The 23,187-nt window shown below is 43.0% G+C and overlaps 1 protein-coding gene across 1 annotated transcript; it reads left to right on the forward strand.

Moving 5' to 3' along the window:
* Positions 1-303: 303 nt before the first annotated feature.
* Positions 304-21,214, forward strand: F2R (coagulation factor II thrombin receptor). Its single transcript, XM_081232752.1, has 2 exons — positions 304-603; positions 19,116-21,214. The coding sequence occupies exons 1-2, from the start codon at positions 516-518 to the stop codon at positions 20,309-20,311; spliced, it is 1,284 nt and encodes a 427-aa protein (XP_081088878.1). The 5' UTR covers positions 304-515; the 3' UTR covers positions 20,312-21,214.
* Positions 21,215-23,187: the final 1,973 nt, after the last annotated feature.

Genomic DNA, 23,187 nt, shown 5'->3' on the forward strand with positions numbered 1-23,187 from the left:
CCAAAGTCTTTGCTCCCTGAGAGCAAAGGTTCCCAACAGACTAAGTTACTGGTAGCTTCGCGGGTCCAAGGCGAAGGCCAAGGAAACAACGTCTCAGGTGCGGGGCAGTGTCTAGCAGCCGGGGCGCGCGCGGGGCGGGCGGAGTACTGGGAGAGAGAGCCGGCTAGGTCGCCGAGCCCCGTGGGTGGCCTGGCGACAGCAGACTGACTGGCGGGGGGCGGCCGCGTCGAGGCGCACACTCGCCGCCAGGGGGCGCCCTTTCCGGCCCGGCGGCCGCGCAGCCCGCCCCCGCCCGCGCCCAGCGCCCCTTGTCCTGACCAGCGCCGGCAGACACGCCGAGCAGCCTCCTCCTGCCCAGCGGCTAGCGCTGTGTCTGCCCGCCCCTGCCGCCCTCAAGGCTCTGCGCGAGGAGGGCGTGGAGGGACAGAGCGTGCAGCCCGAGCCTCCCGGCGGCGGGGCCCGTCTCCCGGAGCAGCGCCGCACCGACCGCGCCGAGCGCCCCGAGCCTCCGGACAATGGGGCCGCGGTGGCTGCTGCTCGTCGCCGCGGGGCTCAGTCTATGCGGCCCCTTGCTGTCGGCCCGCGCCCGAGGCCCCAAACCAGGTGAGAGTTGCCCCCGGCATTCCCTCCCTGTCCCCACCCCCAGCCCCGCAGCCCGGGCCTCCTCGGGGATGGGGCGGGAGGAGGAGGGACGCTGCTGCTCCGGGACCTAGTGGGTGCCCCTGACTGCGCCTTCTGCCACAGCGTCCCTCGGGAGCCAGACGGGCGTTCGGGCTGAGATCGGAGTCTCCCCAACTCATATCCAGGTGGGGTGCCCGTCCCACCCCGCTGCGGGCTCAGCTGATGCCCCTTTGCACTGGGTTTTGGAGGATGCAGCCGGCCCCGCGGCAGGGTTTTGGATATGGAGGAGGAGCGGGGTCGGATTTTCTTGGGGAAGCCTGCGGGACCTCGTTGTATTTGTTGTCATTGTGTGGCCTGTTTCTCCCAGGACCACCCCATAAAGAAAGGGTTTCACGTTGCTTCACCAATAAACGTTCCGGGTTTTTCAAGACACGGTCGAGAACCGCTCCCGCTGAAGTTTTGTCTTGTTGGAATTGTTTTTCTTGCACAGTTTGCAGGCCAGGAAAGTGGTGTAGAGAAAAGCTTAGTGCCTTGGCCCGCTTAGTAGAAAACCACAGGCCTTGTGTGCAGGAGGCGGTCATGGTGCGGGATGTTGGGTGCTAACAGGCTAGCCACGAGGCGGTGGCAGCGCTTGGGAGGCTTTGTTTGTTTGTTCTCTAGAACCCAGTCTTCCAAGCTGGCTTTGTTTGTTTGTTCTCTAGAACCCAGTCTTCCAAGCTGGCTTTGTTTGTTTGTTCTCTAGAACCCAGTCTTCCAAGCTTCCAAGTGAGTTGAGGAAAGAGATCCCCTCCTCAGAATCCGGCTCCCTCAGACACTATGGGATGAAACCATTTCAGTTTCTGATCTGCTGGGAGCAGGAGGTTTCTCACCTGGAATACATTCATTACTAATAGTGTGTATTTTTAAGTATCGGACTGCTTGAGCAAATAAGTATATTTTCCAACCTCTTGCTCTTAAAAAGGCAGGGCGGAGAAGTTGCTTTTAGCCTGTAAAAACCCTAGTTAAAAAGGGCCGGGGGCGCTTCCCTGGTGGCGCAGTGGTTGAGAGTCCGCCTGCCGATGCAGGGGATACGGGTTCGTGCCCTGGTCCGGGAGGATTCCACATGCTGCGGAGCGGCTGGGCCCGTGAGCCATGGCCGCTGAGCCTGCGCGTCCGGAGCCTGTGCTCTGCAACGGGAGAGGCCACAACAGTGAGAGGCCTGCGTACCGCAAAAAAAAAAAAAAAAGGGGGGGGGGAATGTTTTTAGTTCTTTGTAGCAATAGTACTTTGTAAGCTTTCAGCCCCCTTTTTTTCACTTAGAAACAAATTCTAGCTGTTTTTCTTATTATCTGTGAAAGACTGTGTACTCTATTGTTTTCACACCAGAAGGAGTGTAGGCGTATGGAGATTAAGAGGTGACAAGAGACAGCATTTTCCCTGCTCTCCATGTTTGCTCAGGGTGAGTTTTGAGGTGATGCTTTTAGGAACACTAAGAGGCCCACATAGGAACCCAAAGATTTTTGGCCTGTGTTAGCTAGAGAAGTCAAGACTGCTGTTTCTGCCACACTTCTTACTTTTTCGTCACCCCGAGTGGGGCGTGCTAGGCTGCACAGAGCTGGCACAGGCAGAAAGAGAACTGAATGACATTGGCTGGTTTATCTACACTGGGTTCTGGGACCACTTTGGGAGGGAGAGAAGAAAAGAGGATGAGAGAAGAAAAGGAACTCATGTTGTGTCATATTCTGAGAAAAAAAAAAAGTGCCATATTCTGGGTCAAACCCTGGGCCCGGAGGCATTTTCAGTTCACGTTATCTCATTTCACCCTCTCAAATGTTTACCCCCTTTTGCTGATTCTGAAATTAAGTCTCAGAGATGATGCACCTAAATTCCAAATGGAGGAGGGGGTCCTGGATGCAAGGAATAAGTGGGGCTTTGTCTTTGGAGTTTTAAATCACTAATAAAATCAACCAAAAATAGGTCTGCTTTTTATTATCACCGCAATTTTTATTAGCACCCGCAATTCTAAACAATGTCTGTCTTAACCAGCTCTATGCGATGTGAGGAGCTGAGAGACCCCAGCTGTAGGAAATGCCTCCAGGACTGGCCCTGCCCACCAGTGTGAGCTTTCTTGAAGCACTCTCGGGCTTTTTGTCCCCCCACTCATTTTGGCATTTCCTGCATTGTCACTTTGTGAGTATGTCATCTCCCAGGCTAAGGTTATAAACCTCCGTTTATCCCTGTGTAGTCTAGAACAGATGTTCACTCAGCAGATACTTGTTGAGAAATTCCTAAGTTCATTAACCAGTTTACATTCCTTTGTCCAGGCAATTTAAGTGAGATGCTTTCATCAAAGAGCGTCAGTGTCCTAGAGGTGATGTTCATAAATTCTATAAAGATCTGGAGAGTGAAAGGTACCAGAACAGCTGACGGTGACTGTGGCAGAGGGGGTTGGATGGGAGATTCTGTGTACTGCCTTCCTACCCACAGGGTCAAGCTCAATTCCCTAGCATAGAGGGAGGTGCCCCTTCCCTTGCAGGTTGGGTCCCTAGCCTTGTCCAGCCTCCCTTATTACAGAGCCTCCCCTATTACATAACCTGTTACATAACCTGTACTTCACCCGGCCCCCATCCTCTAGTTCAACTTCCAAGGTAGAACTTTCTCTGGCTTCTGTCCCCTGGCCACTCCCTCTGGCCAAAATGCCCTTCCCACACCCCACGTGTTCACATTTAATTAAAAACAGCCACCTGATATCAAGAACCTACTACAGCCAACACCCTGCTTAGGTACACGACATACACTACTATACTTATTCCTCTAGCCACCCTTTGAGTAGATGTCATCCCCATTCTACACGTAAGGAAACTGAGGTTAAGTCACAAGTGCAATTAAGTGGAACTGGGATTTGATCACAGGCCTTTCTTTCCTAAGTGCAAGCTTTCTCTACCACCCAATGTAGAGAGGAAGCCATCCAGACACCCCCCCACCCCCGCACCCTGGCCGACAGCAGAGAAGTAATCCTGCTGTGCTTCCCAGAACCCTTGGAAGGCAAAGTCTGTGCCCCCGTGGCTTGGGAGCTCATGCACAGAGGTGTTTAGTAAACATGGATGCATGGATTGTGGTATCCTGCCATTTACTTTCTGAAGCAGATGATAAGGCAGTCTACGAATTTGATCCCTATCATGGATGTGCCAACTAATTGGCTGTTACTGAGAGGTTGTGGTCTTCAGCCCAACAAAAGACACAAAACTGGACAGTGATGCTGCTTTAAGCCAATCAAAAACCTCTGAAAGTCAAATTTCTTATGAATCAGCAAGTACTTTTCTACACAGGGCATATAGCCAATATTTTATAATAATTGTAAATGGAAAGTAACCTTTAAAAATGGTATGAAAAAGTAAAAAGATTAAATTGTGACAAAAAGAATTAAAGAAAAATAATTGTATAAAACAATATAAAATTGTACTATTGAGCATATGACCTAGAAATGTAACATATTTGACAATAACAGTGCAAAGGAGGGGCATAGAAGGAAGCTATGTTGGAGTTAGGAATTGACACTAGATGGCAGTTTGAATCCACAGAAAGAAATGAAGAGAATCAAAATGGGAAATAAAATTAATATCAAAATAAACTCTATAAATATAAAACTCAATTAATTAAAACTGAGGTGAAATCTACATAGCATAAAATTAACCTTTTTTTTTTTTTTTTCCTGCGGTACGTGGGCCTCTCACTGTTGTGGCCTCTCCCGTTGTGGAGCACAGGCTCTGGACGCGCAAGCTCAGCAGCCATGGCTCACGGGCCCAGCCGCTCCGCGGCATGTGGGATCTTCCCGGACTGGGGCACGAACCTGTGTCCCCTGCATCGGCAGGCGGACTCTCAACCAGGGAAGCCCAAATTAACCATTTTTAAGTATACAATTTAGTGGTATTTAATACATTTACAATGTTGTACACCTACCACCTCTATCTAGTTCCAAAACATTTTCATCACCTCAAAAGGAAACCCGGTCCCCATCAAGCACTCAGCCCTCATCCTCCCTACCCACAACCCCTGGCAGCTACCAATTTGCTTATTGTTTCTCTGGGTTTACCTCTTCTCCATATTTCATATGAATGGAATCATACAATGTGTGGTCTTTTGTATCTGGGGAACTATATCCCCTTTACTATGGGATACTCACAGAAACCCCAGAAGCATCATTAGGAACCACGGCCTTGGTTTACTTTTGACTGTGTTGCTAGTATCAAGGGCTCACAGTTTCAACACTGAGCATTTTCTGTTTGTTTCCCTATTTTGTGATTTCTTTCATGCTGCCTTTCACCCTCTCATGCTTATGCCTAAAACTGTCAGAGTAGATAACTCTCTAGATTGAGCCTCCCCCAGACACTCTCTCCCACATTGACCTTGGGATGAGGCTTGGAAAAACCCACTAAGTTACGCCTCCTTTTCCTCCATCCCAAGGCATCCAATGATGTTTTGCCACGTAAAAGGCCATTACCGGCCTTTATACGTTTATTTGCTTTCAAAAGAACCTGCTGTTGGAAATAACAGGAATAATATGAAATTTGCACTTCAAAACACATGTATTGAACTTTAGGAAAGGACATAATCTAATCTCATCTATTTATATTTCAAGTCTGTGGTGGATTAGAAGTCAGGTATTATGGTATATTAAAGGAGTGCTTTCCAGTATTTTCTTTTTTGCTAACCAGCAGTAAGAACTGTAAGAAATACGCTTTACATGATGACACAGTTGCTGCTTATGTGTGCAATAAATATCCGTGGGCAATCATAGTGTATAGTGTATAGAAACAAAAGTTTTACCAGCCAGTACTCACCTTTACCACATGCTATGCATGCCAATATTTTCTACACTATTCTATCTTTTAAAAATCTTATTACAGTAAATTGATTTCATAAGCACTGTCAATTCTCTGCCATCATTTAAAACCTAGTGCAGGGCTTCCCTGGTGGCACAGTGGTTGAGAGTCCGCCTGCCGATGCAGGGGACACGGGTTTGTGCCCCGGTCCGGGAAGATCCCACATGCCGCGGAGCGGCTGGGCCCGTGAGCCATGGCCGCTGAGCCTGCGCGTCCGGAGCCTGTGCTCCGCAACGGGAGAGGCCACAACAGTGAGAGGCCCGCGTACCGCAAAAAAAAAAAAAAAAAAAAAAAAAAAAAAACACCTAGTGCAGCAGGTGCAGTGCACTGTTCTGCAGTTAGCAGAACTGAAGTACTTTTTGGCTTTACAAGAAGAGCTGCTTTCCAGGAAGTGCTGTTTATGATGGTTTCTATCATATCTAGAACATAATTTGTTTGAGTTCAGGTTTACAAACCTCAGTAGAACTTGGGTGGGGTTGGAGCGTGGAGACAGCTTGGTTCCGGGAGAATTGGTGATTAAAAACATCCTTTACTGTGAATTAGTTTTCCTTTCAGCGCGTCTTGGAGAGTAGAGAGCAGTGTTCCCAGGACACTGGGCTCAGGGCCTGTAACTCTGGCTGGAGAACAGGCCTGGAGGAAGCGGGAGAGCCAGGGAATCAGAGTCCTTCCCAGAGAGGCCTGCTAGTGTTCTGACCCCACGAGTCAGGCCCTGGCCTTCAGGAGGGGACCCACACACTTCTGAGTGCCTGCAATGGCCTTGGGTGCACTGACATTTACATTTTCTGGTAGCCTTTACTTCCTGTAACCTCTGCTCTCCCAGCTTACCCCCCGGTTTGCTTTCCTATGCTCCCTGTGGAGTCCCTGCTCCAGAAGGTGGGATGGGAGGAGAAGCAACCTCAGATACTGGCGATCTCTTCTTCACTCTGCAGCCAGTGTTTACCTTATTCTACCTTTAATTCTGGCTTTTCCGTAAGAGGTTTTTGTTCACTTACTTGCTCTTACTCTGCTGCAACTGGGACAATATTTTAGAAATTTGTTTCTCTGTTTAGTCTTTGAACATCTCTTTACTACATCTGTCCTGTGAGGACTGGGTTGTTGGCATGTGGCTGGTGTGTCACCAAGGTCAGCAGGACTCCTGATTCCCAAGCAACAGCTGTTCACATCATCAACTGAACTTATACATTCACATGGCCATGTCCTGCCTGCTATAGTTCAAAAGGGTGGGTAGATTCGTTTGGTGAAATGCTTAGAGAAAAAAAAGTAGTACTCTTTTAGGAGGAGGTCCTGAATTCACAACTTTTTTAAAGAGACAGGGTAAGGTGGTGTGGTTCAAAGGGTATGAGCTTTAGAACCAGGCAGATCTGGATTCAGATCCCAGCTCCTTCACTTCCTAGCTGTGTGACGTTGGATTAGTTACTTAGCCTCTCTGTGCCTCCATGTTGTCCATAAAATGGGGGTTATAATGCTTATCTCGTAAAAATGTTACAGTTACATGAGGTAAGTTAAGCGAAGTACCTGGCACATAGTAGGTGGTCAACAAATGTTAAGTGTTCTTCATACACCAACTCCTCCATATTCCAGAAAAACCTTGGAGGAGTTGGTATCAAATGAATTCTCTCAGTGTAAAACTACGTTCACACAAACATTCAAGAACTTTTTCCCCCTCAAAACTAAGACAAAGGAAAAACAAAAGCAAAAACTGTTGTCCTTAGTTTTTTTTGTTTCCTTGTTTTGTTTGTTTTTTATCCCTCCAATTGTTCTACGTTCAATCTTTTTTTCTTTTTAATTTTTGAATTTTATTTTACTTATTTTTTATACAGCAGGTTCTTATTAGTCATCAATTTTATACATGTCAGTGTATACATGTCAATACCAATCTCCCAATTCATCACACCACAATCCCCACCCCCCTGCTGCTTTACCCACTTGGTGTTCATACGTTTGTTCTCTACATCTGTGTCTCTATTTTCGGCCCTGCAAACTGCTTCACCTGTACCATTTTTCTAGGTTCCACATATATGCGTTAATATACGATATCTGTTTTTCTCTTTCTGACATACTTCACTCTGTATGACAGTCTCTAGATCCATCCACATCTCTACAAATGACCCAATTTCGTTCCTTTTTATGGCTGAGTAATATTCCCTTTTATATATGTACCACATCTTCTTTACCCATTCATCTGTCGACGGGCATTTAGGTTTCTTCCATGACCTGACTATTGTAAATAGTGCTGCAATGAACGTTGGGGCACATGTGTCTTTTTGAATTGTGGTTTTCTCTGGGTATATGCCCAGTAGTGGGATTGCAGGATCATATGGTAATTCTAGATTTAGTTTTTTAAGGAACCTCCATACTGTTCTCCATAGTAGCTGTATTAATTTACATTCCCACCAACAGTGCAAGAGGGTTCCCTTTTCTCCACACCCTCTCCAGCATTTCTTGTTTGTAGATTTTCTGATGAAGCCCATTCTAACTGGTGTGAGGTGATATCTCATTGTAGTTTTGATTTGCATTTCTCTAATAAGTAGTGATGTTGAGCAGCTTTTCATGTGCTTCTTGGCCATCTGTATGTCTTCTTTCGAGAAATGTCTATTTAGGTCTTCTGCCCATTTTTGGATTGGGTTGTTTGTTTTTTTAATATTGAGCTGCATGAGCTGTTTATGTATTTTGGAGATTAATCCTTTGTCTGTTGATTTGTTTGCAAATATTTTCTCCCATTGTGAGGGTTATCTTTTCATCTTATTTATGGTTTCGTTTGCTGTGCAAAAGCTTTTAAGTTTCATTAGGTACCATTTATTTTTCTTTTTATTTCCATTACTCTAGGAGATGGATGAAAAAAGATCTTGCTGTGATTTATGTCAAAGAGTGTTCTTCCTGTTTTCCTCTAGGAGTTTTATAGTGTCCCGTCTTACATTTAGGTCTCTAATCCATTTTTTTTTTTTTTTTTTTTTTTTGTGGTACGCAGGCCTCTCACTGTCGCGGCCTCTCCCGCTGCAGAGCACAGGCTCCGGACGCGCAGGCTCAGCGGCCATGGCTCACGGGCCCAGCCGCTCCACGGCATGTGGGATCCTCCCAGACCGGGGAACGAACCTGCACCCCCTGCACCAGCAGGCAGACTCCCAACCCCTGCACCACCATGGAAGCCCTCTCTAATCCATTTTGAGTTTATTTTTGTGTATGGTGTTAGGGAGTGTTCTAATTGCATTCTTTTACATGTAGCTGTCCAGTTTTCCCAGCACCACTTATTGAAGAGACTGTCTTTTCTCCATTGTATATCCTTGCCTCCTTTGTCATAGATTAGTTGACCATAGGTGCGTGGGTTTATCTCTGGGATTTCTATCTTGCTCTATTGATCTATGTTTCTGTTTTTGTGCCAGTACCATATTGTCTTGATTACTGTAGCTTTGTAGTATAGTCTGAAGACTGGGAGTCTGATTCCTCCAGCTCTGTTTTTTTCCTTCAAGGCTGCTTTGGCTATTCGGGGTCTTTTGTGTCTCCATACAGATTTTAAGATTTTTTGTTCTAGTTCCATAAAAAATGCCATTGGTAATTTGATGGGCATTGCATTGAATCTGTAGATTGCTTTGGGTAGTATAGTCATTTTCACAATGTTGATTCTTCCAATCCAAGAACATGGTATATATCTCCATCTGTTGGTATCATCCTTAATTTATTTCATCAGTGTCTTATAGTTTTCTGCATACAGGTCTTTTGTCTCCTTAGGTAGGCTTATTCCTAGGTATTTTATTCTTTTTGTTGCAATGATAAATGGGAGTGTTTCCTTAATTTCTCTTTCAGATTTTTCATCATTAGTGTGTAGGAATACAAGAGATTTCTGTGCATTAATTTTGTATCCTGCAACTTTACCAAATTCATTGATCAGCTCTAGTAGTTTTCTGTTGGCATCTTTAGGATTCTGTATGTATAGTATCATGTCATCTGCAAACAGTGACAGTTTTACTTCTTCTTTTCCAGTTTGTATTCCTTTTACTTGTTTTTCTTCTCTGATTGCCATGGCTAGGACTTCCAAAACTATGTTGAATAATAATGGTTGAGAGTGGACAACCTTGTCTTGTTCCTGATGTTAGAGGAAATGCTTTCAGTTTTTCACCATTGAGACTGATGTTTGCTGTGGGTTTGTCGTATATGACCTTTATTATGTTGAGGTAGGTTCCCTCTCTGTCCACTTTCTCAAGAGTTTTTATCATAAATGGGTGTTGAATTTTGTCAAAAGCTTTCTCTGCATCTTTTGAGATGATCATATGGGTTTTTTTCTTCAATTTGTTAGTATGGTGTATCACATTGATTGATTTGCATATATTGAAGAATCCTTGCATCCCTGGGAAAAATCCCACTTGATCATGGTGTATGATCCTTTTAATGTGTTGTTGGATTCTGTTTGCTAGTATTTTGTTGAGGATTTTTGCATCTATATTCATCAGTGATACTGATCCATAATTTTCTTTTTTTGTAGTACCTTTGTCTGGTTTTGGTATCAGGGTGATGGTGGCCTCATAGAATGAGTTTGGGAGTGCTTCTTCCTCTGCAGTTTTTGGGAAGAGTTTGAGAAAGATGGGTGTTAGCTCTTCTCTAAGTGTTTGATAGAATTCACCTGTGAAGCCATCTGGTCCTGGACTTTTGTTTGTTGGGAGGTTTTTAATTACAGTTTCAATTTCATTACTTCTGTTTAGTCTGTTCATATTTTCTATTACTTCCTGGTTCAGTCTTGGAAGGTTATACCTTTCTAAGAATTTGTCCATTTCTTCCAGGTTGTCCATTTTATTGGCATAGTGTTGCTTGTAGTAGTCTCTTAGGATGCTTTGTATTTCTGCGGTGTCTGTTGTAACTTCTCCTTTTGCATTTCTAATTTTATTGATTTGAGTCCCCTCCTTCTTTTTCTTGATGAGTCTGGCTAATGGTTTATCAATTATGTTTATCTTCTCAAAAAAACAGCGTGTAGGGGCTTCCCTGGTGGCGCAGTGGTTGAGAGTCCGCCTGCCGATGCAGGGGACACGGGTTCGTGCCCTGGTCCGGGGAGATCCCACATGCCGCGGAGCGGCTGGGCCTGTGAGCCATGGCCGCTGGGCCTGCGTGTCCGGAGCCTGTGCTCCGCAACGGGAGAGGCCACAACAGTGAGAGGCCCACGTAACGCAAAAAAAAAAAAAAAACAGCGTTTAGTTTTACTGATCTTTGCTATTGTTTTCTTTGTTTCTATTTCATTTATTTCTGCTCTGATCTTTATGATTTCTTTCTTTCTGCTAACTTTGGGTTTTGTTTGTTCTTCTTTCTCTAGTTCCTTTAGGTGTAAGGTTAGATTGTTTATTTGAAATTTTTCTTTTTCTTAAGGTAGGCTTTTATAGCTCTAAACTTCCCTCTTAGAACTGCTTTTGCTGCATCCCATAGGTTTTGGATTGTCGTGCTTTCATTGTCATTTGTCTCTAGGTATTTTTTGATTTCTTCAGTGATCTCTTGGTTATTTAGTAACGTATTGCTTAGCCTCCATGTGTTTGTGTTTTTTACTTTTTTTCCCTGTAATTCATTTCTAATCTCATAGCGTTGTGGTCAGAAAAGATGCTTGATATGATTTCAATTTTCATAAATTTACTGAGGCTTGATTTGTGACCCAAGATGTGATCTATCCTGGAGAATGCTCCGTGCGCACTTGAGAAGAAAGTGTAATCTGCTGTTTTTGGGTGGAATGTCCTTTAAATATCAATTAAATCTATTTAGTCTATTGTGTCATTTAAAGCTTCTGCTTCCTTATTAATTTTCTGTTTGGATCATCTGTCCATTGGTGTAAGTGAGGTGTTAAAGTCCCCCAGTATTATTGTGTTACTGTCGAATTCCTCTTTTTTTTTTTTTTTTTTTTTTTTTTTTGCGGTACGCGGGCCTCTCACTGCTGTGGCCTCTCCCGTTGTGGAGCACAGGCTCCGGACGCTCAGGCTCAGCAGCCATGGCTCACGGGCCCAGCCGCTCCGCGGCATGTGGGATCTTCCCGGACCGGGGCACGAACCCGTATCCCCTGCATCCGCAGACGGATTCTCAACCACTGCGCCACCAGGGAAGCCCGAATTCCTCTTTTATAGCTGTTAGCAGTTGCCTTATGTATTGAGGTGCTCCTATGTTGGGTGCGTATATATTTATAATTTTTATATCTTCTTCTTGGATTGATCCCTTGATCATTATGTAGTGTCCTTCCTTGTCTCTTGTAACATTCTTTATTTTAAAGTCTATTTTATCGGATATGAGTATTGCTACTCCAGCTTTCTTTTGATTTCCATTTGCATGGAATATCTTTTTCCATCCTCTCACTTTCAGTCTGAATGTGTCCCTAAGTCTGAGGTGGGTCTCTTGTACACAGCATATATATGGGTCTTGTTTTTGTAGCCATTCAGCAAGCCTGTGTCTTTTGGTTGGAGCATTTAATCCATTCACGTTGAAGGTAATTATCGATATGCATGTTCCTATGACCATTTTCTTAATTGTTTTGGGTTTGTTGTTGTAGGTCCTTTTCTTCTGTTGTGTTTCCCAGTTAGAGCAGTTCCTTTAGCATTTGTTGTAGAGCTGGTTTTGTGGTGCTGAATTCTCTTAGCTTTTGCTTGTCTGTAAAGCTTTTGATTTCTCCATCGAATCTGAATGAGATCCTTGCCAGGTAGAGTAATCTTGGTTGTAGGTTCTTTCCTTTCATCACTTTAAGTATATCATGGCGCTCCCTTCTGGCTTGTAGAATTTTTGCTGAGGAATCAGCTGTTAACCTTATGGGAGTTCCCTTGTATGTTATTTGTCGTTTTTCCCTTGCTGCTTTCAATAATTTTTCTTTGTCTTTAATTTTTGTCAATTTGATTACTATGTGTCTCGGCATGTTTCTCCTAGGGTTTATCCTGTATGGGACTCGCTGCACTTCTTGGACTTGGGTGGCTATTTCCTTTCCCATGTTAGGGAAGTTTTCGACCATAATCTCTTCAAATATTTTCTCTGGTCCTTTCTCTCTCTCTTCTCCTTCTGGGACCCCTATAATGTGAATGTTGTTGTGTTTAATGTTGTCCCAGAGGTCTCTTAGGCTGTCTTCATTTCTTTTCATTCTTTTTTCTTTATTCTCTTCCGCAGCAGTGAATTCCACCATTCTGTCTTCCAGGTCACTTATCTGTTCTTGTGCCTCAATTATTCTGCTATTGATTCCTTCTAGTGTAGTTTTCATTTCAGTTATTGTATTGTTTATCTCTGTTTGTTTGTTCTTTAATTCTTCTAGGTCTTTGTTAAACATTTCTTGCACCTTCTCGATCTTTTCCTCCATTGTTTTTCCGAGGTCCTGGATCATCTTCACTATCATTATTCTGAATTCTTTTTCTGGAAGGTTGCCTATCTCCACTTCACTGAGTTGTTTTTCTGGGGTTTTATCTTGTTCCTTCATCTGGTCTATAGCCCTCTGCCTTTTCATCTTGTCTATCTTTCTGTGAATGCGGTTTTTGTTCCACAGGCTGCAGGATTGTAGTTCTTCTTGCTTCTGCTGTCTCCCCTCTGGTGGATCTGTTTTCCTTAGTTTTTAGTGGCAAGTAAATGTGCATAAAATATTTGCTTTTCTTTTTCTTCTTTTTCTCTCTTTTTTTTTTTTACTTTTCATTATGGAAATTTTCAAACATACCAAAAGTGGACAGTATAATTACCCCCATATGTTGTTTTATCTGTACCCTCACTTTCCATCTCCCCAAGTGGACAATTTTAAAGCAAATCCAAGATATTGTATCATTTTATCCATAAATGCATCAGTATGTATCTTAGAAATAAGAACTCTTTTCTTCTCATAACCACAATACCATTATAACACCTAAAAAATGGACAATTTCTTAATATCGTACTATTCAGTCGGTGTTCACATTTTACTGGTTGTCTCATAAATGCTTTTTGCAGTTGATTTATTTGAATCAGGATCAAACGAGGCCCACTGTTGCATTAGGTAGATGTGTCTCTTAAATCTTTTAGTCTGTAATGGTTTTCCCTCTCCTCCATTTTCAAGGCTGTTTGTCAGAGAAACAAGGTCATTCGTCTTCTAGACTTTTCTGGATCTGGCCAGCTGCATCTTGTAGGGGTGTTCAACATACCTTTCTGTCCTCTGTGTTTCTGTAATGTGGTCCATCTGGAGGCTTAACCTGAGCCAAGTTTGTTTTTCTGCAAGATGACCTGAGCAGTGGTGCTGTGTACACACCTGTTTCATCACCTCAAGATTGTCTCTCTTTTTGAGATTTTAAGGTTACTCATTGGACTCAGGTGTTGTCAGGTGATCCAGTTTTTAGAAAGTTCCCTATCACCTATCCTTTCACCTAACGTTTTTAGCAACAACTGATGACCATTGTACTAAATCTTATTTCACTAAGAGCTTTAAGATGCGTTTCTACATCTGTTACTGTTTCTGTGTTTATGAGCTGGAATTATTTTGTAAAATAGAAATTTCCTTCATTGACTATTTGGTTTCCCTGAAATATTTTGTTTATAGAAAAGGCAAGATAAATGCTTGAATCTTGCCTTTATTTACCAATTTTCAGACTGGGTCCCCACATTTCCTCCAAAAGTGACAAAAAAGGTTTTATTTTCCTTTGAGCATCGTTATGAACTCATAGATCTTAACAAATATGACATATTTCCAGTGTTTCCATTCATTTCCATCATTATTCTTTTAATGATTTTTGGCCAATGGGGAGCTCTCTTTGGATCAACTTCAGAGTCTTTCTGACCTGACCCGAATATTCTTTGAAGACGTTCAAGACTCCTCTTGTGTCTTTCTTCCCCCCAGATCTGGAACCAGCCATTTCTTTAAGGAGCATTTCTTTTCATGGTGTGCGACTGCATTTGAGACAGTGGAGTATTCCTGTAATGTTGCTGTTTTCTGCTTGGAGTTAGTATGTTTCCATCATTTTTCCATCGTCCTCTTTATTTCTCTTTAACCTGTAGTGTTGAGTTACTCGTGGAGAAATGCAGGGTACATCTCTCCTGCTCTGTGTGTGAATGTAGGTGAGGTCCTGGGACTTCTGCTTTCTTAATTCCCAAAAAGCATGAGCCTTATAGGCCAGTGCTCTGAGTCAGAACCAAGGCTGGCATGTTGTGGGAGGATGAAATGGTATAACTTCCAGGATCACATGGGACCTTAAGAGAGTATCTGGTCACCACTCTGCTTCCAAGGCCAGATCTCGTCAAAGTCAGAAAAAGCACTGTGCCTGACTAACTAATTTTTTAAAATCTTCAGAGTTAGAGTCCACATTTAAGCTCATTAGCAATACGCTATGGTCAACAACAAAATTACTCTAGAGCCATTTTAGAGAAACCTAAATTAAGTGAAACTTAGCAACAAGTATGAGAACCAATTTTAGGACCTGACTTAGTTGTTGTTTTTTTTTTTTTTAACCATAACTTAAGAATAAAAACACAGATGGGTTACAAGAGCTTTTTGTATGCTGACAGGCCCTTTCTCCTTGACCTATGAGTTGGGCTAGGACTAAAGGAAAAGCAAGATACCCAAACTCAAATTTCAACCTAAGGGGCTTGAGCTAGTTGGATTTATCTAGTCACCTGGAATTGGTTTCGTTCTTTCTTTGATGTTGGTATATAGTTAAACAAACAAACAAAATTTGCTGACATTCTGTAATCCCATAAAAGCCAAAATATCAAACCTATGGTGGCAAGAAAATGTGATACCTTAGGTAATGATATTTAATCAAGGGATTATACATTCCTCTTGGGCTCCAGCCTATAAAATGTCATGTTCCAGTGGGTATAATGTTTCTGTCATAAACACCATACTGCCCAAGAAGGCCTAGCCAGGGAAGCAATTTTTGAAAACAAATACTCATTCCCAAAGTACTAAATACAGAGTAAAGCCTAATGAGAGTTTAATTTTCAGACCAAGTGATGGCATCTAAGAGCTTAGTTATGAGTGTTCAGTAGTTTTCAAGAGGTGTCACTACTCTAGGTCATGCCCTGATGCTCACGTGTGTGTGCACACATGCGTGCCTGCACTTTTCTCCCTTCCATGCGTGACAGGAGTCCTCATTCTGGCCAGGTCCCCAAGCTACAGCAGAAAGTCATGTTGTTTTAAGGTTCCTGTGGGTCGGCATTTTTGAGGACACATATCTTTGTGGCCTTAAAATGCCAGAACTCATTCATTCTTTTCTTCCGCTTCCCACACATTCTTGACCTCGAGGGTAGCCTCACTTCCCACAGGGGCCGTTGTACCAGGGTCAGGCCCTCATGTGACTGTATCAAGGTGCACAGAGTGAAATAGATGCTTCGAAAGGGGAAGGAAGCGATACTTCGGGAAAAGGTTGATAAACCAAACAGTGCTAAATGTTTAGGAAGGGAAGAGGAGCAGATTCCATTATAATTTAAAATGATTGAGGATGAGCAAAAAGCAAACCACATTGAAGTGATAGGGGAAGAATAATAATTTCTTACACTGATTAATTTTTGAAGTTTACAAAGTGAACATATATCCTATTTAACATGTGATACTCCTGGCTGCCAGATTTGTAGGCCAGACAGGTATTGGGATCCCATTTTAATGATTCTGAGACTGAGTTCAGAGCAGTTAAGTGACTCCTGGTAGAGCCAGTATTAGAATGCAAATCTGTGATTAAAAGCCAACTTAAGGTCCATACCTACCACATTTGGGGCAGGGTACTGGACACTCAGAGTTAAATAGGAACAGTTTCCTACCCTTGGGGAACAATCTAGCTGTATATGTGTACTCAGAGGCTCATCACTGCAGATTTGTTTTTTATTAATTTTTATTGGAGTATAGTTGCTTTACAATGTTGTGTTAGTTTCTGCTGTACAGCAAAGTGAATCAGCTATATGTATACATATATTCCCACTGTTTTGGATTTCCTTCCCATTTAGGACACCACAGAGCATTGAGTAGAGTTCCCTGTGCTATACAGCAGGTTCTCATTAGTTATCTATTTTATACATAGTATCAATAGTGTATATATGTCAATCCCAATCTCCCAATTCATCCCATCCCTGCCTTCCCCCCTTGGTATTCATACATTTGTTCTTTTTTTTTTTTTTTTTGTGGTATGTGGGCCTCTCACTGTTGTGGCCTCTCCCGTTGCGGAGCGCAGGCTTAGCGGCCATGGCTCACGGGCCCAGCCGCTGCGCGGCATGCGGGATCTTCCCGGACCAGGGCACGAACCCGTGTCCCCCTGCATCGGCAGGTGGACTCTCAACCACTGCGCCACCAGGGAAGCCCCATACATTTGTTCTTTACGTCTGTGAAAGTGATACAGATCACTGAAGATTTTTTGTTCTTCCCCTGTGACAAATCTGCCAGATTACCCCTTTACCCTCAGGGGACCCACTCATGCTCTTGCTGAGGTCATCTGACCTCAAGCTTTCACAGTCAGGCCCTGTTCTACTGTGTATCGGTTGGTGCTACTCTAGGTTTGCTTTTCATTTTGGAAATAGATGCCAATTTATTGTATTTTATTTTCTAGCTCTAGAATTTCCATTGGTTGGTTTCGTTGCTATCTTCTATTTTTTCATTCATTTCAATGAAATCTTTTTCTTCCCTTCATTGAGCATAGTTGCAACATACCCTTTAAAATCCTTATCTGCTAATTCCAACATACGGGTCATCTTGGGATTGGTTTCCATTGATTGTCCTTTTCTCTTGAGACTGGGTCACACTTTCCTGATTCCCTTTATATCGAATGATTTTGAATTGTTTGCTGGACATTATCCTACTGTAAAGACTCAAGATTTTGTTTTATTTCTCCAAAGAATGTTGGTGTTTTTGCTTTAACAGGCAGTTAATTTGGTTGAACTCAAACTGCAAACGTTTCCTCTTGAGCAAGAAGTTCAAATAACACTTCCGTTCTTTTAACACATTATTGACCCGGGGATTTTTGCAGAAACTAACACCTGTGGCCAAAATACATCTCCAGTCAAAAATGTGTTAACTCTAGCCGAGCTGCTTCACATCTTCCTTTAGTGCGCAGGTTCTATAGTCAACCCAAGCCTGGGGCAGAATTTCCACTGGAATTTGTTGCGCTCTCCATCCCTCTCCGAATTTTTCTTTTCTGGGATTCTCTCCTCACTTTCCAGTGATTGTAGTTGCCCTGAACTCTGTCCTCTGGTTCTTCAGGCAATAGAGACTATGGGTTTTCTATCTGAGTTTCAACCATCTTTTGTGGCACTGACTTTGGCCTTCTCTCAAGCTAAAAGCCACTGAAAACAAGAAACCCACCGGTTGCCATCCTTTCCTTGAAGATCCATCCCTCTCCTCCCTGACATGACCCTGTGAGCCTAAATAACTTCAGGTCATTGATTTGGGGGAGGAAAGGGATCCAGAGTTTGTAATTTTTTGTAATTTTTGTCTACGGTCTGGTAGGACGTTACAGAAGCAGAACTATCTCTTTTATTGCATTATGCCTCTCTGTGTAAGTTTTTGTTGGTAGGAAGGTTCCACTACTGAAAAATAAAACTGAAAGCTTAAAAATCCACTGTACTTACCCAATTTCCAGCCAGTTTTCATTCCTCTAACATCACTTCTGAGTGACGTGTGTATCCAGCCTTTGTGGCCAATGCCTCCAGGGATAGAAACCTCATCCTTTTCCCCCTGTGGTTTCTCTCCCCGCTCCTCAGCTTGCCAAGGCCTAGCAAAAGCTCTCTGTCTGAGTCTCCTCAGTGACAGAACGTTAGCAAAGCTCCTGCGAAGGAAAAGCTGGTTGAGTTCCAGCATCTAAGTGCTGCATTTCTTTGATGAACATTTCAAATGGATGTTTTTGGTGGAGGAGGGTAGTAAAAGAAGGACGTTTGCAACTGACTTCTGGTTGATACTCAAAAGAGCCTGGTTGGCCTGGCATCTGCCTGCATGCATGTGGCATTTTGGAACTGAGCTGAGGAAGGCCACTGGCCTAGGACATCTGCTCCACTGGCCCGCTAAGGAAGGAGACAGGAAGATGACGGTGTGGTAGGTACCTTGTGGTTACATTGGACGATAACCTGAGACTGTGGCTTGGACCCAAACATGACGGGAGATTTGGGATGTTCTACTGTGTAAACAAACTGAAGCTAGTAAAGGAAAGCTACTGTCACGTGGATAACGGTCATGGAAATGGGTGCCCTCGGTCCTACTCAAGTTCACCTGTAGCTCCGTAACCTTTAAGATGTTCCCTCAACTTTCCATGTGGATTTTTCCACAAGGAAGAATGGATTTCAAGGGGTGGCCACAAGCTAAATGGAGAAAATGTATACATGCAGACATACGGACGAAAGAGAAGTCACATAGCCTGGGAGTGATTTGTTTATATAGACAGTGGCTCGTATAGAAAAGAAGTCACGGCTCTTTTCTTTCACATCGCGTCCTCAGCCTTTCCTGATGTCTGCAGATCTCTGAAAGCGTATCGTTCGCCCCATATCTCTGAGGAGCAGCGTTTGAAAAGGGTTTGCTGTGCCAGAACAAAATGTGGTACACTACTTTGAGTTAGCTAATTCCCTGATAAAGTCTGTGATCCCCTTGTGTATCACCTGCTCTGTACCACCCACTCTCCTAGGAAGAAGACAAAAAGCAAAAGTAAAGTGTACTCTCTCCTTGTCTCTTTTGCCTTTTTAATTCATTTAAAAATTTTTACTTTTCAGAGTCAGAAGCAACAAATGATACTCTGGGTCCCCGGACATTTTTTCTCAGGAATCCCAATGATATATTTGAACCAATCCCACTGAAGGAGGATGAGGACCAAAATGAAAGTGAATTCACAGAAGACAGATTAAGCTCCGGCAATAGAAGCAGTCCTCCTCAAAAATTACCCCCCGTGTTCATCTCAAAAGATGCCTCAGGATATCTGACCGGCACCTGGTTGACTGTCTTTATCCCCTCCATCTACACCGGCGTGTTCCTCGTAAGCCTTCCTCTAAACATCATGGCCATCATCGTGTTCGTCTTGAAGATGAAGATCAAGAAGCCCGCCGTGGTGTACATGCTGCACCTGGCCATGGCAGACGTGCTCTTTGTGTCTGTGCTCCCATTTAAGATCAGCTACTACTTCTCCGGAAGTGACTGGAGATTTGGGTCTGCCATGTGCCGCTTCATCACCGCTGCGTTCTACTGTAACATGTATGCCTCTATCATGCTCATGACGGTCATCAGCATTGATCGGTTCCTGGCTGTGGTATACCCCATGCAGTCACTCTCCTGGCGTACTCTGGGGAGGGCTTCCTTTACCTGTCTGGCCATCTGGGCCATGGCCATCGCGGGGGTGATACCTCTGCTCCTCAAGGAGCAGGCCACCCAGGTCCCGGGGCTCAACATAACCACCTGTCACGATGTGCTCAACCAAACGCTGCTCGAAGGCTACTACTCATATTACTTCTCGGCCTTCTCTGCAGTCTTCTTTTTTGTGCCGTTGATCATTTCCACAGTCTGTTACGTGTCTATCATCCGGTCTCTTAGCTCTTCTGCGGTTGCCAACCAGAGCAAGAAGTCCCGGGCTTTGTTCTTGTCAGCTGTTGTTTTCTGCATCTTTGTCCTTTGCTTTGGACCCACAAACGTCCTGCTGATTCTACATTACGCATTCCTTTCCCATAATTCCATGCCAGAGGCTGCCTACTTTGCCTACCTCCTGTGTGTCTGTGTCAGCAGCATAAGCTGTTGCATTGACCCCTTGATTTACTACTATGCTTCCTCTGAGTGCCAGAGGTACCTCTACAGTATCTTATGCTGTAAAGAAAGTGCAGATCCCAGCAGTTATAACAGCAGCGGTCAGTTGATGGCAAGTAAAATGGACACCTGCTCTAGTAACCTGAATAGCAGCATATACAAAAAGCTGTTAACTTAGGAAAAGGGACCGACAGTGAGTTAAAAAGAAAATGTTAAAAAAGCAAATAACCCGAGGATTCTACTTAGTCCCTGACAAAAAAGTATTTACCTTACCATCTACAACAACAAATGTATGATTTACATGCCTCCTTATGAGAGCCATTAAGGTGCGTAATATGATCGCCAATCTGACTATGTATCAACATGAAAACAAAGTTTTACATAAAAGAGATTGAAAAAAATAAACCAAAATGTCAACTAAGGATAAAAAAATATTAAGTCCTTCAGTCTGTCTTAATTGGACCCTATTTACAAATGTTTTGTTCAATAAATTACTCAAATCAGATTTTTTAAACATTAATTATGTCAGTCGGATTAGAAATGGCAGAAGAAAATGGAATTGACTTTGAAATCCAGGAAAATTATTCTCTATTTTCCATTCACTTTTCTTAAGAGTTAATGAGATGATTTTACAAGCTATGATGAGTATCAAGTACAGAATATCCTCATGTATTTGAGAAAATAATTTGAAAATTAGATTGAATTATATCTTTTTTTCCTTATGAAAAAATGTTGGCATTTTAAACAAACAAAAAGAGTAGAAAGTTGTAAGGCAAGTGCTTACCTATTTAAAAGAGCAAATTGTTTCCAAATGCCATAGAATGATTTACATAAAAGTATGTCTTGTAAGTAGAAGCTAACATTGTTTTTATTAATTTAGTTATGATATTCATTTTATCCAACTTAGTGGAGATATACTGTCATTGTTCATTCATTCTGTTTATATTAAAATACCTCTGACTTAATAAGACTCATTACTGTATTATCAGTATGTACTTATAAAATATTACATCACTGTTTTTATGTTCTTTTTTAAAAAACTGTATGTAACCTCTATTAATAAACCTGAAAGTTTGCTTGGTATCTGTTTGGAATAAGATTTTATTGTATCTTTAGAGCCTGTCAGGAAGGCCAGTCTAAGGATTTAACTGAACAGTGGTTAATGAAGAGGTGATTTGCAGAGGCATGGCCAGGCTTAAGGGAACCAACAGGAGCTGGTGAAGCACCCCAGGGACTAGCAATTAGGGAAAGCTGTTACCACCCCAGGCCTAAAATGAGTGGAGGAGGGAATACACAGACCTCCTCTCCCCCCACCCTCTGATCTCTTGCTGGTGCCTCCCCATTGCTCCTGGTTTTAACTTACCCCCAGAGGTCAAGGGAACCTGGGTGATGGAGCCCATAAAGGTCAGCTTCTTGGGGCACAGAGAATGAAACTCGAAGAAAAAAAAAAGCACAATCTCTACCAAAGGCATTGGGTGATTAGATTTCTGTGTCTTTTTTAAAAAATCCCTTCTTAGGAAAATTCAAGGTTATGTCACTGAGAACATGCTCAGATTCCTGGGTTATGAGTGTCGTGGATAGAGTCTGCAGTTGTTTTTTTGTTTGTTTTTTGTTTTATTGGAGAGTAGTTGATTTACAATGTTGTGTTTGTTTCAAGTGTACAGCGAAGTGAATCAGTTATACATATACATATATCTACTCTTTATTTATTTATTTATTTATTTATTATTATTTTTTGGGCCACACTGTGCGGCATGGGGGATCCTTAGTTCCCCAGCCAGGGCTCGAACCTGTGCCCACTGCAGTGGAAGCCCACAGTCTTAACCGCTGGACTGCCAGGGAAGTTCCTATCTTTTTTAGATTCTTTTCCCATATAGGCCATTACAGAGTATTGAGTAGAGTTCCTTGTGCTATACAGTGGGTCCTTATTAGTTACCTATTTTATATATAGTCGTGTGTATATGTCAATCCCAATCTCCCAATTTATCCCTCCTCCCCCACGTCTTCTGGTGACTATACGTTTGTTTTCTATATCTCTGACTCTGCAGTTCTTTCCTAGTGAAGAGAAACAAATTAAATGTCAGAGGATACATATGTCGAAACTCAAGGAAGGGCCACCCTTGAGTGACAGTTCTTTGCCATCTAACACTACCTGGGGCAGAGAGAGGTTGGGGAATTAAAAGCAAAGTTACAAGTACCTCTGAGAGCTGAAAAGCAACCCAAAATTCTGATAATGTTCTTCTAAGTTCATAGTCAGCAGAAAAGTTATTTCAACTGAACAAGAATTCTGTTAGCACACAGAACTTTTAAGTTAACACACAAGCTTAAGTTTCTGAGGCCTGGAGTCTCCACAGTATTTCAGAAATGGATGTATTGAATGAAGTCAGCGCAGCTCATGACCACCAGAAAAATAGGATTCCCACTCTAAACAGAAAGTGACCTTTAAGCTCTTTTGTTGTTATTTTTCAAAATATGTTTGAAAGCAAGAAACAAATTTTCTTAACACAAAAAACCATGTTTTTTCCACCAAGTCAAAAATAGGATTTTAAAGGAAATGGAATTCTTGACTTAAATACACACATGGAAAATTTGAAGTTATACTTTTTTTGTTTTTTTTTTTTTGTTTTTTTGTTTTGTTTTGGCGGTATGTGGGCCTCTCACTGTTGTGGCCTCTCCCGTTGCGGAGCACAGGCTCCGGACGCGCAGGCTCAACGGCCATGGCTCACGGGCCCAGCCGCTCCACAGCATGTGGGATCTTCCCGGACCGGGGCACGAACCCGTGTCCCCTGCATTGGCAGGCGGACTCTCAACCACTGCGCCACCAGGGAAGCCCTGAAGTTATACTTTTGAATTTAAGAAATTAAGAGAAATGTTGGCATGTCCTTCAGGAAGTCTTGAGCTCTGAGAGCAAATGGAAAAACTTAAGCAACGTTTATGATGAAGCTTTTTTCCTGAGGCCTGGACCTTCCTTCCGCTAGTAGCTTCTCACCTAGGTGCCATAATGAAATTTACTGGGAAAGTAACCAATAGTAGTTTCCTGGCAGAACTGGCCCA

Source organism: Mesoplodon bidens, assembly GCF_964165515.1.
Source record: "Mesoplodon bidens genome assembly, chromosome: 4".
NCBI classification, from domain to species: domain Eukaryota; kingdom Metazoa; phylum Chordata; class Mammalia; order Artiodactyla; family Ziphiidae; genus Mesoplodon; species Mesoplodon bidens.

Excerpts from the sequence above, each read along its gene's own strand:
- F2R (XM_081232752.1), top strand. The coding sequence starts at position 516 with ATGGGGCCGCGGTGGCTGCTGCTCGTCGCCGCGGGGCTCAGTCTATGC. Across the intron at positions 604-19,115 it reads CGCCCGAGGCCCCAAACCAG|AGTCAGAAGCAACAAATGAT; the intron begins GTGAGAGTTGCC and ends TTTACTTTTCAG.